The sequence below is a fragment of the Plecotus auritus genome (genome assembly GCF_963455305.1).
Source record: "Plecotus auritus genome assembly, chromosome: 7".
Taxonomy (NCBI): Eukaryota; Metazoa; Chordata; class Mammalia; order Chiroptera; family Vespertilionidae; genus Plecotus; species Plecotus auritus.
In genome coordinates this window covers 109,014,002-109,029,801 of record NC_137774.1, presented here as the reverse complement: position 1 = coordinate 109,029,801, position 15,800 = coordinate 109,014,002, and the positions used below count along the sequence as shown (strand labels likewise).

General features: G+C 42.0%; 1 protein-coding gene across 2 annotated transcripts in view; it reads right to left on the bottom strand.

The window, feature by feature from the left end:
- EPB41L4A (erythrocyte membrane protein band 4.1 like 4A) overlaps positions 1–15,800 on the bottom strand; it is a 244,607-nt gene that overhangs the window by 19,803 nt on the left and 209,004 nt on the right. For both annotated transcript variants that reach the window (XM_080678251.1, XM_080678250.1), the window contains 2 exons: positions 7,566–7,613; positions 6,554–6,631 (listed from right to left, as the gene is read on the bottom strand). In XM_080678251.1, the coding sequence (XP_080534377.1) occupies positions 6,554–6,631; positions 7,566–7,613 (126 nt within the window). The remainder of the gene's footprint in view (positions 1–6,553; positions 6,632–7,565; positions 7,614–15,800) is intronic.

Genomic DNA, 15,800 nt, shown 5'->3' with positions numbered 1-15,800 from the left:
CCACAACCTGGGCATGAGCCCTGACCAGCAATCAAACTAGCAACCTTTTAGTGCCTGGGACGACCCCCAACCAACTGAGCCACACTAGTCAGGGCTTTCCTGCTATATTTTAATTATGACATAGGGATTTACATTAAGAAAAACAGTACCTGCCCTAACTGGTTTGGCTCAGTGGATAGAGCGTTAGCCTGTGGACTGAAGGGTCCCAGGTTCGATTCCAGTCAAGGGCATGTACATCTCCAGTAGGGGGTGTGCAGGAGGCAGCTGATCCATGTTTCTCTCTCATTGATGTTTCTAACTCTCTATCCCTCTCCCTTCCTCTCTGTAAAAAATCAATAAAATATATATTTTTTTAAAAAGAAAAAGAAAGACAGTACCTTTTAAAAAGTCAAAATGTGCTCTTACATGACAGTCATGAACGTACCAAGGAGAAGGGGTCATTGGGAGAAAAAAAGGGGGGATACCTGTAATACTTTCAACAACAAAAATAAAAAATTTTTAAATGTCAAGGGGGGAAAAGAGTCCATTATAATTTTCACTGAGAAAATACTAAATTTCAAATGTTGCATTTAAAGTGAACCTCAAAAATGCTGTTTCCTTCCTGTATCCTTAGATGCAATAACTCTAAATTTATCATATTATACCTAGTTTCTTATCTAAAACTATGCAGAGTTAATAGTTGGGGTAGGGAGCCTTATGGCAAGGCTTTTGATGTATAAGGAAGGAGTTTGCTTCAAAATAGAACAAATTTCAATGACATTTCAGGATAGAAGAATTCTAATATTTTCCCCCCACATCTCACCAAATTTCAACACCTTACTTTTCTGGAGATGCATGCAATTTAGATTATAAGTATATGTGACACTTAATTAAAGTCTGCAAAAGGTTTGAAGATGAAATGCCATGTAATCGTTTGATAACATAAATGAAGATAATGACTATTCCTAGTCTCTTCTTTCCTGTCTGCCCAATTATAGCTCTGCCTCTTCTGCAGAATTCTTCACATTAAATGAATTCTTACACAAACTCTCATGGGCTTTACTTTGCTCTCCACCTTTACCCGGGCGGTTTCGTTCCTAATAGGACCATCCTTTACACCAGTTCTAATTCACTACCCATTCACTGAAATAAAGACCGTATTTAATGCTGAACCTGAGAAATCTCACAAAGCAAATGTATAATGAAGCTCCAAGAATATATGAGCAATACACAGCGCTCTGCCTGGTCCCCGCTCTGCCATTATCTGGGCAAATTGCTTAACTTCTTTGGTCAGGTCTCAGTTTTTCATCTACCTAATTATTGCGAAGATCCTGTCTAGCTTTAAACTCTTTTTTTCTCTATTTGTGTTTTATTTCAAACCAGTCAGCTACATTGAGACAAACCTCTACTCTTCATCTATGGCACGGCTTTCCAGACAGCTGCTTTATATGACCACTCCATTGCTGATATTAAGTCTGCGGGTCCCAACTGATTGAAGCATTGTGTTTCTCAGCAACTGCACTCATTTTCAGATCACCTGCTATAAACCAACATTCTTTTTCTTTTATTTTCAGTTTTTCTTCCCTAGGGAAATTTATGTTGGTTCCAGGCATCTGCCGACCTACTCCCTTAAGACCACCAAGCAAAAAATTCATTTGCTTTTCCCAACTTTCCCCCATCATCAATAAATTATTCTTATTTGCTCTTAAAGATGCTTCTGTCTCTTCCACTTATTCCTTATGCTCTCCCTGCAAAATGGGATACCTTTTGGTGCAATTTCTCCTTCAAGCTCTCCTTCTGTTTTCCTAATTTTTCAACCTGCTTTGTAATCAGACGTCATTCTTCAGCGGCTGCAGCTTTGCACCTCCAGTCATCTCTTGTCAACTTTGATTATGCTCTGGAAGCCCTAATTCATCCATATCAAATGTCTACATTTTGAAATGACGTATTAGAGTGGAAATCAGAAACCCTTGCAATCTGTAGCATGGCGAACACTGCTTCCATTGGCTATGTATGAATGGCTCTCTCCGTGCCCACAATTTCTAACTGGTCTGCAGCCTCTACCTAAATCAGAAACAGGGCAGGAGGGAAGGCTAGCAAGGAAACGGTTACCTCTTTTCAGGCTGTCTGGAAGAAATGCCCCACTGGTTTAAGCTTGCTATCATCCAAAACACATTTTTGTTTTGGTTTTTTTTCCCTTCGGGCACAGGAACAATAAAGTCTTTTTTTTAAACCCCTCTACAAAATCCTACCAACATCATGCCCTACTCAGATGCATCGTCCCTGTTGGTTGCAGTGCCACAGAAGACAGTTTCTTTTTCCTTTTTTTTTTTTTTTTTTTTAAGGAAAATAATACAAAAGACCTTGTGGAACATATTTAAAAGATTTAAAACCATCTTAATCCATTATTCAGATACATTATTCTCTCATATTCTAAAAGAGATCTAAAGGGCAGGAAAAAACTCACAACATTTGTGGCAGGAAAAATTCATGTTAGATACACGGACGTCCTTTCTGTTAAAGGGAGCTGGGCCCGCCAAAACCGGTTTGGCTCAGTGGATAGAGCATCAGCCTGCGGACTGAAAGGTCCCGGGTTCGATTCCGGTCAAGGGCATGTAACTTGGTTGCGGGCACATCCCCAGCGGGAGGTGTGCAAGAGGCAGCTGATCGGTGTTTCACTCTCATCGATGTTTCTGACTATCTATCCCTCTTCCTTCCTCTCTGTAAAAAATCAATAAAATAAATTTAAAAAAAAAAAAAAAAAAAAAAAAAAAGGGAGCTGGGCCCTGGCTTACGGATACAACAGGGACTCCAGACAGCAGGGAGCAGTGCTGACTGCCCTCACTCATCTACAGTGCCTGCCTGTGCAGGGCACTTCCGACTTCTCAAAGCACATCAATTATCTCCAGGAGGTTTACAAACCTCTTGTGAGGTAGACAGGACAGGTATCATTCCACTTTGCATATGGGAAAACTGAGATTCAGAGGGTAAGGTAACCAGCTCCTAGCCACAGAGTTCTTCAAAGCTGGGTCAAATTTATAGCACAGGCTCCCTGATTCTTTGTTCTGTGCTCTACTGCACCCGTGTGTGCACACATGTGCCCCACATACATAACTAATGACTTTGTCATGCAAATATCCCAGGATAAAATTAGGGAAAGGTCCAAATGGTCTCCTGTTACCAATTTACTCTAGTCCTGCTCTTACTCCAGACTTCTCATTTCTTTTATTCTTCTATTTTAAAATCCCCACCCGAGGATTTTTAATTGATTTTTTTTTAAAGGGAGAGAGAAAGAAACATCGGTTTGAGAGAGAAACATCAGTGGGTTGCCTCCCGTATGCACCCCAACCAGGGATTGAACCCACAACCTAGGTATGTGCCCTGACTGGGAATGGAACCCGCCACCTTTTTGGTGTACGGATGATGCTCCAACCAACTGAACCACCCAGCCAGGGCATCTTTTACTCTCATAATCTTCACCAAGCTCCAGAGTTACTTCCACTTGTATGCTTATGCAAAAAACACCAGACTACTCCTCAAGTCGCTGCCCCTCCACCCTCTCCAAATCTCCCACTTCAAAATCCTAAAAGCCTAGCCACACATCAAAGCTAATGAGTGGGTAATCCTCAGATTCTCCCTGGTGAATGCTCAAAGGATGCTGATTTTCATCAATAGCACAGAGCATGTTTTGCAGGCTGGTTTCTTTGAAAGTGCAGGATATTTTATTAAACTCAAGGTGTTTTCAGGGAAAGCTGGTTTGTGAAAGGTTTCCCTGTGGTAAATCTACTTCCTGGGTTCTCCTTTAATATACACCCTGGTCAAGTCCAGAGCACAGTCTATGCACTCCAACCTCTAGAGACCAGATGGCTGACCCTTCTGATCTTAGGTATAAGACTCAAAATTCTAACGAGTGCACGTGAATACAACAGGGCTGAATTTTGAGACCTTGCTGCAGGAAGCAGAACATCAGCATGTTCAAGGCAGTTTGCCCCATCCTAGGGTTACCGGAGTCCTTGGATAAAAGCACAAAGGACTCGGTGGAGAGCCTGGCTGGGTCACACTGCTTCTGGGACAAGAAAGGGCAGATGAAATAGAAGAGATATATCCTCTCCCCAAAACAGAGTCTTCTGCCCAAATAGGAAGTCAGGAGAGGAACCTCCATCACAGACAGAAGACCCATTAGGACCGTCAGCAGGGCAGCAGTTTAAATATTCAGACCTACGAATCCTGATGTGGAAGGAGTGGGTTCTGGCAAAAATGTAAAAGGCTAATAATGGGATAGAAGGTTAGTGGGCGCACAGCATAATGTGTAAGTGGCCCCCAGAGGCAGCCGTGCTTGAAGCTTCTCCTGCACACCCGCCGTCACCTGCTGCACGAGAATTTGCAGGAGTGGGGATTGCAACTGAAAGACGTATTTCTTCCTCTGTCCCCTTTTTCCCTGTGCCCCTGAGATCTAGACTCTAGACCTCATCTTTGAGAGACACAGGCAACTTATGAAACCCCGGGCAATGCTTCAGCAGGTAAAATGAGTCTGAAAGCCTCTGTGTCAGTGTGTTTTGAAAGTGATTTCTCATTAACAGCCTCACAAAGCACATTAGCATTTAAACACTCAGGACCACCACCATTCTAAAATACACTACTTACACAATACAAAGAATTCCAACCTAGAAAGCTGTGCATGGGGTGAGGTGGGGTGGGAGAGAAAGTCTTGAGGGAGAAAACACCTACAAGGAATACTGGAGCCAGTGCAAGTAGATCAGTAATGAGCTATTTAAGGATTTGCTAGCAACCCTTCAATAGTGTTTCATTTTGAACAGCAAATGCCACCGTGAGTGCTTTTGGCCCCAAAAGACACTTTTTAAACAGGCCACCTTCTGAGAAGTTGAGACTATAGCATCTACGAGCACAATTTAAAATACACCAAGCAAAAGAGAAATAAATTTAAGATACTGGCTTGATCAGTAAGTACAACTGTGTGTGTGTGTGTGTGTGTGTGTGTGTGTGTGTGTGTGTGTGGTGGGGGAGAAGGGGGGATATTTTGCTTTGTTTTGTGTTGTTTGTGAAGACTGTGAATTTTAGAGCAGGAAGAGGGGACCTCAGGGAGAGCTGCCCTCCACACTTGGGCTTTTACAGAAGAAGAAACTGGATCATTTCCTTGAGAAGAGTGTTATAACACATTGAGATCTCACCTCTATATAGTGTGATTCCAGCCCCAAGAAGCCTCCACAGAGAAAGCTCTAAGAAAATGGTCTGCGCTCACAATGCTGTCTGGGCTATTATTGCACGGCTTTGTAGTCAGAGAGGGAGGCTGATTCAGTGTGTGCCAAGCACAAGGGCTCTGAGTACTAAAGAAGGACCTTGGAGATTATCTCGTCCAACTTCCTCATTTTACAGAAGATAAAAAGACGACCCAGAAAAGCAAAACAACCAGGCCCGAGTTCCACATCAGGTGAGAATGGGTTTCTAACAGCAGCACTACTGATATGTTTTTGGGGCCAGGTACTTCTTTGTTGTAGGGGGCAATCTGTACATTGTAGGGTATTTAGCAGTATCCTGGTCTATAGCAATCCCCTCGCCCAATTATGACAATCAAAAGTGTCTCAAAACATGGCCAAATATCCTCAGGGAGCGGAGGGGAGGGCAAAACTGTCCCCAGTTGAGAACCACTGGGTTAGCAACTGGTACAGCAGCAACCAAATCTTTCTCACACCCAAACTGGCACTATGAGAACACTTGTTTTCAAATAATTATTTTGCTACCAGGGAGAACTGATTAATGCATTAAGCCATCACTAATGCTGATTACATGTCAAATGATGTTATTAAGAAGCTCTTAAAAAATGAGTCCTAAAGATATGAATACACTGCATTTCCCCATCTAATTGTATGTGCCTGATATAAATATAAACACATATTTGTATGTACATCTCCATGAGGCTGAAACTATAGAATCTATACAACAATGAATCCCTCATTTTTGGTTGGGCAAAATATAGTAACATCATGTTAAAAGATACTTCAGGGACACCCAGCCTGTATGGCTCAGTGGTTGAGCATCAACCCATGAACCAAAAGGTTACCGGCTCGATTCCAGGTCAGGTCATATGCCCAGGTTGTAGGCTCAATTCCCAGTGTAGGGCGATCAATTATTCTGTCTCATTGATGTTTCTATCTCTCTCTTCCTCTCCCTTGCTCTCTAAAATCAATTTTTAAAAAATTATATATATATATTAAAAAATACTTCAGGGAGAAACCCCTCTACTCACAGTAAAATTTTTAACTACCCTTAGACAAATTCACTACATGTTGTACCTGAATATAGATCACCTTTGTTTTTAATTAACAAGAAGGAACCTCACTGTCAAATTGTTTAATTATCTTATGATACTAGTAAAGGTAAGAAACTCAGTTCAAAGCGCTAAGGTTTCCTAAAACACGGCTTCAAAATAGTGCCAGATTGCTTCTTAAACACGGGGGAGACAATCGGCTTAAAAATGCATAGGACACCCAGCTTTTACCACCAACAGCAGCCTCTGCTTCTGCAGTTCCGGTTAGCTCTAACATTCCAGCATTACCTGTTCCTCTTTTTCCGGTGCTCTCTATTAGAATTTTCTGATTCACTGCCACTACTTGTGTTACAGCGCGAGCGGGACCTGAAGACAAAGTAAGAGCAAAGGAAAAGCCCACATTTAAGACAAATGGAAAATTTTAGAAAGGTTCATGTTGGTTCTTTGGAATTAATTCCGTAATAAAATTACTAACGCAAACATAAGTAGCATCCCTCCCCCGGTCAGTGTCTCAATTCAGTCAGACATTTGAATGAGTCTAAAGAAATGTGATTAGATTAAGGCAAATGTCACTATGCTCCCAGAAAGGACCAAAAAAACCAAGCACTTGCAACAGAAATCTGACATAAAGCTATAAGCCCCTGTGCTAAACCAAACCGCCACCCTTCATTGAGAGAGGTAGAGTTTATTTCCTCTCCCCTTGAATTAGTGCTCGTCCTGGGGCTGATTTTACCAACAGAATGAGGAGGAAGGGAAACCCTGACAGTTCCAGGACTAGCCCTTAACAGGGCTGGTAGCTCCTGATTCCTCCCAGCCACCAGAGACCCCGGAGAGAGGCCCCAGGCCTGCAGCCATTCTGCCAGGCACCAAACAGAAATAACCCAGCCTCAGCCACCATCCAACTGAAGCTTCGCCTGAGACTAGCAAAGCTAACTAGAAAAACTTCCTGTTCACTCAACAGAATTATAAAAGAGGTGTAGGTGATTTTTGTTGCTTTAAATACACCAAGTTTTGGAATGGTTTTAATGTAGCAGCAGATAACTGAGACAGCTCCTCTGAGGAGCAGAAACAAGAGAAATTGCTAAGGGTGCTACAGAATGGAAGACCAGAGAACCAGCTGACACCCACTTAAAGAACACATTTACAGCACTCTTAAAGCAGCCACTAATAAAACAAACAAGAAAGTCCCCCCTCTGGCCTCAGTTCTGAGCTCTGCTAATCTGTTGATCCTTCCTCCCTCTCCCAGACCCTCCTTCCCATTTCATTTTTGTTGTTGTTGTTTGTTTGTTTGTTTGTTTACCTCCTCCTTTGCTTTAGATCTGAGTCTTCACCACTGTTATGGGCTTTCCTATGGAAAACAAATAAATGAAGACATTAAAGAAAATAGAAAATTGTCAATTGACTAAGGAAAGCACATCAAAATGAGTTTCACTTCGCTTAATGTATATGCTACATATTCATTCATTATCAAACATTTGAATCACACACATATGTCCATCCCTACAATAGGTCCCAGAAATAGACTACCCATTGGCTTCAAGAAAGCAGCAACCTAGTGGGGGCTGTAAATAGTCTGCAAATAAAAATGCACAACATGTCTGTTAAATTCCATTCATCCAGTGATGTAGTTAGTCTGAAGTTTCAAGGTCTGCAATCCACCAAGCCAAATTCTGCCATCATCTGACATCAGCTCTCTCCTGGATGCCCTTCCCAACACCCTGGCTTCCAAGTCCCATTGACCTTTTCTCTAATAATCTCTTCACAATAACTCAGCACCCACATCCTGGTTACACTTGGACTTTATCCTCTGTAACCACCTCTAATCACTGCTCTCAGACCACAATCCCCTCCTCACCCGCTTCCCCTCCCCCCCCCCCACCCCGGCCCCCTTTACCACTTCTTTTTACTTTCAAACAGCTTCGATGGGGTATCCTGGTTAAAATATGAGGACTCTGGAGCCAGACAACCTGAATATGAATCCCATCTCCTTCACTGATGAGTTTTGATTTAAATTACTTCGCTACTTAGTGCCTCCCTTTTAACAGAACCTCCCACAAAGGGTTGTTATTAGGATAAAATGAATTAATACTTTCAAAGTGTATAGAGCAGGATCTAGCCCAATGTGTGCACTCAATGAATGTTAACTGTTATTACTGCTCATTCAACTATTTCCATTCTACCTTTCTTTGACCTCAATAGGATTATTTGCCTATTGACTGTGTGACTATCCATCAGCTCTTCACCCCTTCATTCTCTCTCTGACTCAGCTTAGATTTCTATCATCTCAATAACATGCATGCCAATACTGACAACTTCCTCCAACTTTCTGTTTTCTGTTCAGTCTTTTTGGCAAGACCCCAACCAACTATCCAGTTTCTCTGGACTACACCACAACAGCTGCCTGAACAGTGCTGGAGAGAGTTACACAAAAGAGCATATTAGTTACACTACAAATCCATGTTCATAAACCTCAAGTGGATCCACAACATGGCCCAGCAATGGTACCACCATTCTCTGATCTAAGTGCTCTCTGTTTCTGCAAAGCATTCAAGAGCTCTATCTGCCCTGACCACAGTGCAAAAAACCCTAAATTAAAAAATAATCTTCCTTCAGCATTTTGAAGGTGATGCTTCATTATCTTTTTTCTGATATTGCTGTTAAGCAGCCCAAGACCAGAATTCTTATTTGTCACCATTTATGCATGGACTTTTCTTTTCTCTTCCATATTCCTCCCCTACTCCCAAGTGTTAAGAATTCTCTCTAAATCTATAATGTTTTAAAATTTTATGATAATGGATCTTGGTATGGATCTAATTTTTCAATATATTATATCAAATGCTCAGCAGGTCCTCCATAAAGTAAGATAATTCAGTTCTGAAATACTTTCTTGTACTACTTCTTTAATACTTTCCTCTTCTGAATTTCTTAAGGTTTTGCCCTAGAAATTTCATTAGTCAAATGTTTGATATCCAGGTTGGATAGTTTTTTATCTTTATTTATATATCTATGCTTTGTTTTTGCTCTACTCTGGTACTCTGGGGAAGATTTCCTTAACTTTATCTTCTAAACCTTCTATTGGTTATTTTAAAAATTCTGTCACATTAAAGTCTAAGAACTCTTATTCACTCTTTCCTTTTGATATCAAAGTTTTCATTTTCCAAAGATAACAATTATACTTTCATAAAAAACTTTCTGTTTCTTATATTGACTCTATTTCCTATGGGTGCCCCTACCCGCCCCCCGCGTCCCCCCCCCCTCCCCACACACACACAACTCCTAATTGTTTCAGTCTGTGTCTTTCCAAACAGAAATTATCCTGAAATGCTAGGTGATAATGACTCTCTCAAGCATTGTGCACTACACCTCTGGGTGGAGAGCATGCTAACCGATGGCTTCACTGTCATGTGGAACAAAGTAATGTGGGTAGTCTCAACCATTTCCTTGGGAAATCCTTGGGAAGTGTCTATCTGCAGGTCTTTTCTCTTGTATCTGTCCTCTCTTACAGTGAGATTCTGTAATCTCATGCCTGGAAGACACAAGCCTGGCTTCTAGCATTCTGGGAATAAAGAGAGAAGGGAGCCATTTAGTAAGCAGACTTTCACTCTTGATTTTTTCTGTGGCCACAAATTCTATGTGTCTTTTACCAAGTTAATACTCCTCTTCAACTACGCCAAATAAATGTTGGAGTTTCTCACAGGTCTGTCATTGGCTTGGTCTCTGCATTCTATCTATACTATCTATCTAGACAGCCTCCTCTGTATATCGTATTTCAATTAACATTTTTAAGAAATTATATTTTAGTCAAGACAACTAACCCAACTCCTGACTTACATCCAACAATCCATGTGAATCGTGCACTTGGACTTCTCAAAGGAACTGCAAATTCCACATACCCAAACCCAAAAAGTTGTCCCTTTCAACATGCAATGTCCTGGTGGTTCTTATTTCAGTGCATCACACTTTAATCCATGAAACTGCACAAGCCTGGTCTTCATTCTGGACATCTTTCGCTCCTTCACCCTCATGCTGATCCTGCCAGCACTATTGATTCTACCTCTGGATGGGTTTCGAAACCACCAACTTTATTGTCTTCACATCACCAGGCTGGCTCATGCTCCCATTCTCTTTGGCCAGGACTCATATGATAGACTGCTGCCTGGCCTCTCTATTTCCACAGCTATTCTCTTCCACCTCTTTCCCACAGAACAGTAAGGGCCACCTTTACACAACACAAATATGATCTTGTTATCATCTTTTCTGAAAACTACTGGTCTAATGACCAAAATCCTCAACAAAGCTCAGGAGGTGTGGCCCCACCTTTCTCTCCAGGCTCATTTCTAGCACTTTTCTGTTCACCCTCAATGCTTGAGCAACACTGACCTTTATCCTTTTCATGAATGCTCCCCTCTCCCTTCTATCCCAAGGCCTCAGCACATACCAGCCCCTCTACCTCTGTTTGCTCCAGCATCCAGCCTCAGGAACCCTTCCAACCTCTTAAACTCAACAACGCAGCAAAACCTCCCCTAATAGTGCTGGTTGCACATGTGTTTGGATGGCAAATGTTTATCAAGCAGTTATTCTTAGAACACGTGTACTTTTCTATATGCATTTTTCAATAAAAAAGTTTTTAAATTTCCCTAAGCGTAACTCCCCCCTGAAGAACATATAACAGTCATAACTGCACATGTATTTGTAATTTGTATGTTTCTTCCCTAACAAACGATAAACTCCCAAGGTCAGAGACTTTCTCTAATGCTATTTAATACAGTGCCTGGCATAAACATTTTTTAGTATAAAGATGAATGGGGGTAAAAATAAATTGTACTGTCAGAAAGCATGCTGGGTTTCTTTTTCTAAAATAGGAATGTTTAAACACACAGGCATTAGGGTCTCCATGAACCTTGATAATTATAAAGAAGTTTGTATGTGTATTCAATAATACAGTCTTTCCCCCTAGGGAATGAATCCAACATTTCATCAGATTCTCAGAGTTCTATCACCCAAAAATGCTGAGACCAATGTTCTAGACTCTGCCAGAATTTGATAGCTGTACTCATCTTATTTTTTTTTTAATTTTTAAATAAATCTTTATTCAGATTATTACAATTATTTCTCCTTTTTCCCCCCATAGCTCCCCTCCACCCCTTTCCCACCCCACCTTCTGCCCTTACCTCCCCCACACTGTCCTCATCCATAGGTGTATGATTTTTGTCCAGTCTCTTCATGAACCCCCCATATCCCTTTCCCCTTGAGAATTATCAGTCCACTCCCTTTCTATGCCCCTGATTCTATTATATTCACCAGATTATTCTGTTCCTCAGGTTTTTAATTCACTTGATTTTTAGGTTCGCTTGTTGATAGATATGTATTTGTTGTTCATAATTTTTCTCTTTACTTTTTTCTTCTTCCTCTTCTTTAAGAATACCTTTCAGCATTTCATATAATACTGGTTTGGTGGTGATGAACTCCTTCAGCTTTTTCTTATCTGTGAAGCTCTTTATCTGCCCTTCAATTCTGAATGATAGCTTTGCTGGGTAGAGTAATCTTGGTTGTAGGTTCTTGCTATTCATCACATTGAAAATTTCTTGCCACTCCCGTCTGGCCTGCATAGTTTCTGTTGAGAAGTCAGCTGACAGTCGTATGGGTGCTCCCTTGTAGGTAATTAACTGTTTTTCTCTTGCTGCTTTTAATATTCTCTCTTTGTCTTTTGCTCTTGGCATTTTAATTATGATGTGTCTTGGTGTGGTCCTCTTTGGATTCCTTTTGTTTGGGGTTCTGTGGGCTTCCTGGACTTGTAAGTCTATTTCTTTCACCAGGTGGGGGAAGTTTTCGGTCATTATTTCTTCAAATAGGTTTTCAGTATCTTGCTCTCTCTCTTCTTCTGGCACCCCCATAATTCTGATGTTGGTACGCTTGAAGTTGTCCCAGAGTCTTCTTACACCATCTTCAACTTTTTGGATTTTTTTTTTTGCTTTTTGCTTTTTCGGTTGAGTGTTTTTTGCTTCTTTGTATTTCAATTCTTTGACTTGATTCTTGTGTTCCTCTATTCTGTTTCTGGGTCTCTGTATAATATTTTTTATTTCAGTCAGTGTATGTTTAATTTCTAGTTGGTCCTTTTTCATATCTTCGAGGGTCTCGTTATATTTATCGGTCTTTTCTAGGATATTCTTAAAAAGTCTTATAACCGTGGTTTTGAATTCTATATCCAGTCGTTTGTTTTCCTCCATTTCTTTCGTTTGTGATCTGATTCTTTGACCCCGCATTTTCACTGATTCCCTGAGTTGGTAAGGTATATATTTGTGCTAGGTTTCCAATATGGCCCAGTGGGTCTGCTTCCCCAGTTAACCTGAGGTGGACACTCTTGGTGCACCCCTTTGTGGACTGTGTGTACAGCCTTGTTGTAATTAAGTCTTTATTGTTGTTGGTATCACTGGGAAGAATTGACCTCCGGGCCAGTTGGCTGTAAGGATCAGCTGTGTCTATGCTGGGAGAAGCCCGGTGCTGGAGACAGCCCTATAGGATTAGACTTGCCAAATTGCAATAGCCTCTGTGCTCAGCTTGGATGGGGTGGAGTCTCAGTCTTGGCTTCCTGTCAGCCCCGCCCCTGCGCGCATGTGCGCTTTCAGTCCTCCGCCTTCCCCAGCTCGAGTCTCCGCCTGAGAGTCCAGACTCCCCCCACAAGAGCGTGGGTCCCCAGGGGCTCGCCTGGAACCGGGGTTCACTGCAGTCAGAACTGGGGCACAGTGCCGTCAGGAGCCTCTGACTCCCCTCCACCAGGGAAAGCCCGCGACAACCTCCGCAGCCCTTGTGCGCACCAGCGCGGGCGCGCTTTCAGTCCTCCGCCTTCCCCGGCTCCCTAGTCTCTGCCCGAGAGTCCAGACTCCCCCCACAAGAGCGTGGGTCCCCAGGGGTTCGCCCGGAACTGGGGTTCAGTGCAGTCAGAACTGGGGTTCAGTGCGGTCGGAGGCTTCCTTCCCCCTTCCGCCAGAGGAAGTCAGCCAGGCTCTCAGCCGCCCTTCCTCTCTGCGCGCACAAAGCCCCTTTGCCGTACCTCCAATTCTCTGTGAGCTTTTCTCCTTCCTTCTAGTTGTAGAATTTTCACTCAGCCTGCTTTCCTGTGGTTCTGGATGGTGACCGTTCTGTCTTTTAGTTGTAGTTTTGAAATTGTTGTGTGAGGCAGCAGTTTAGGTGTTTACCTATGCCGCCATCTTGGTTTCCGCTCAGCTGTACTCATCTTATAACAAATGACTGGCAAAATGTGAAATTGTGATATCTTCTGCAAAACATGTTATCCTGGTATCCATTACAAAAGAGAATTTCCTATTATTAAATTTAAGTCCTTGAGATTCTTCCATGCTGATGACAAATCTCAGTTTTAAATGTCAGAGTTAATCCATTTCTGTAGGGATTTATGCCCAGGGGCAAGGTAAATATATGTGAAGATAAAACAAGACTAACAAGGACAGGGACATTTAAAGGGCATTTATAGTGAAGAAAAAAAAAACAACAAAGAATGAGCTTTGGCTCAGTCATGCTGACACGAAGCAATGGCTGGTCTCCTCCAAACACAACATGCTGAATAAGAGATCTTTTAGGTGACACAGAACCAGACAGAAGGTTTTATGGTGCTCAGACCGAATCCCGACGGTCTTTCCCACGGGTGGTGCCTATGAAAGGGTCCTGTAACCACACACCACAATTGCTTCTCTGTGTTTCACTGGAAGCCAACAGAAAATGTATCTCAGCACAGAGTCATTAGTCTGGATTTGAGAATGTATATGCTCCAAACTATTTCAAGCATTTAGTTTGAAAATAAATGTAAAGTTTGGTGCATTTTAGCAAAACTTGATAAGTTCATTTTTGAATATATTAAAATCAAAATGGCCATTTGCTCAACATGTGCAATTCTTTTATGTAGGAAATGACAAAGTACACTAATAATTAGGAATGAAACACTGTAAAAACTTATCTAACAATAATCAGATGATGCCAAATTCTTAATATATATAGTGAAACCCACTACCCATATCCCTCAGCATATATATATATATATATATATATATATACATATATATATATATATACGTATATATATATATATATATATATATATGCATTTTAAAAGTATTTCCCAGGGGTGTTGCCACGTTTTTTTTTTTTGTTTTTTTTTTGTTTTTTTTAAAGAAGGAAAGATCTGGAATGGGTTCCAGTCTTTTTTTTTTTTTTTTTTTTAATATATTTTATTGATGTTTTACAGAGAGGAAGGAAGAAGGATAGAGAGTTAGAAACATCGATGAGAGAGAAACATCGATCAGCTGCCTCCTGCACACCCCCCACTAGGGATGTGCCCGCAACCAAGGTACATGCCCTTGACCGGAATCGAACCCGGGACCCTTCAGTCCGCAGGCCGACGCTCTATCCACTGAGCCAAACCGGTTTTGGCTTGCCACGTTTTTTAGTTGTCTGAATTGAACCAATCCTTGGTAGGGAAGGAGGGCAGAAAAATCTTTCCTCCTGCCTTACTGAAATGATGGTCCATTATCATGGCCTTTTCCAGATGTACAGCCCTGGTTTCAAATCCCAGATGTGTTACAAAGGACAGTTCCTGCCATCTCCCAGAGCCAGTTTTCTTCTCTGTAGAAGGGAGATAATAATGCTGGGCCAGGTCCTGTCCACTGGTACTCAGCCCCATCCCAACCCATCTGCAATCTTCCCTGTAGTGCCAACACTAGACGGCTGACAATTGCATTTTCCTGGACTTCTTTGCCAGCAGGGTTCCACTTAGAGACACTCAGGTGAGATTTGAAAGCAGGGGAAAAGGGGAGGCAACTGAGCTTCTGGCAGTACCTGTGGCACCCACTCATGCACTCCTGAGAAGTGGGGTTCCACAGCATCAGCTACAGTGGTGGCACCTCCGACAGTGGCAGCCAGCAATGCCAGCAGCCAGCACAGGCTCCTGGGAGCAGCTCAAAGGCAGAAGCAGCTCTGCATCTCTGGGTAACACCCCCTTATCTCCTTTTATTCCTCCAGCCCCGGGACAGGACAGCATACAGACCTCAGAGCTGTACCATGTCTCTGCCTTTTCGTTCCTTTAATCCTACTCACATTTGTGCACCAAAATTCCCTGCATTAATCCCTCTCTGCTAAAAATGCCTCGTGACTGAATGATACAAATGCCCATTTCTGAATAGTTATTATAAAGATAGAATGAGCTAATATACAGCAAGCAAACTGCTCAGGACTTAGAACATGATGAATGCCAACTATTATTCCGTTATTCTATCTAATCATTGTTGGTCATAATTTCTCTCCCCCTTTTCAGCCCTACTAGGTGAGGGTGATATAGACCTTTCTCAGCTTAACCATCAAAGGATTTCAGTGAAGTTGGACCTGGTTGGAGAAAGCTGGGGAATACAGTCTGGAAAACTGGCAGAAGTAGAAGGAATGATACAGGGATGGACCAACAGGTAAGTATAAACAGGGCTGAGAAGACAGAAGGGCCTCTGCTTTCCAGACCCACCAAGTATATGAAAGG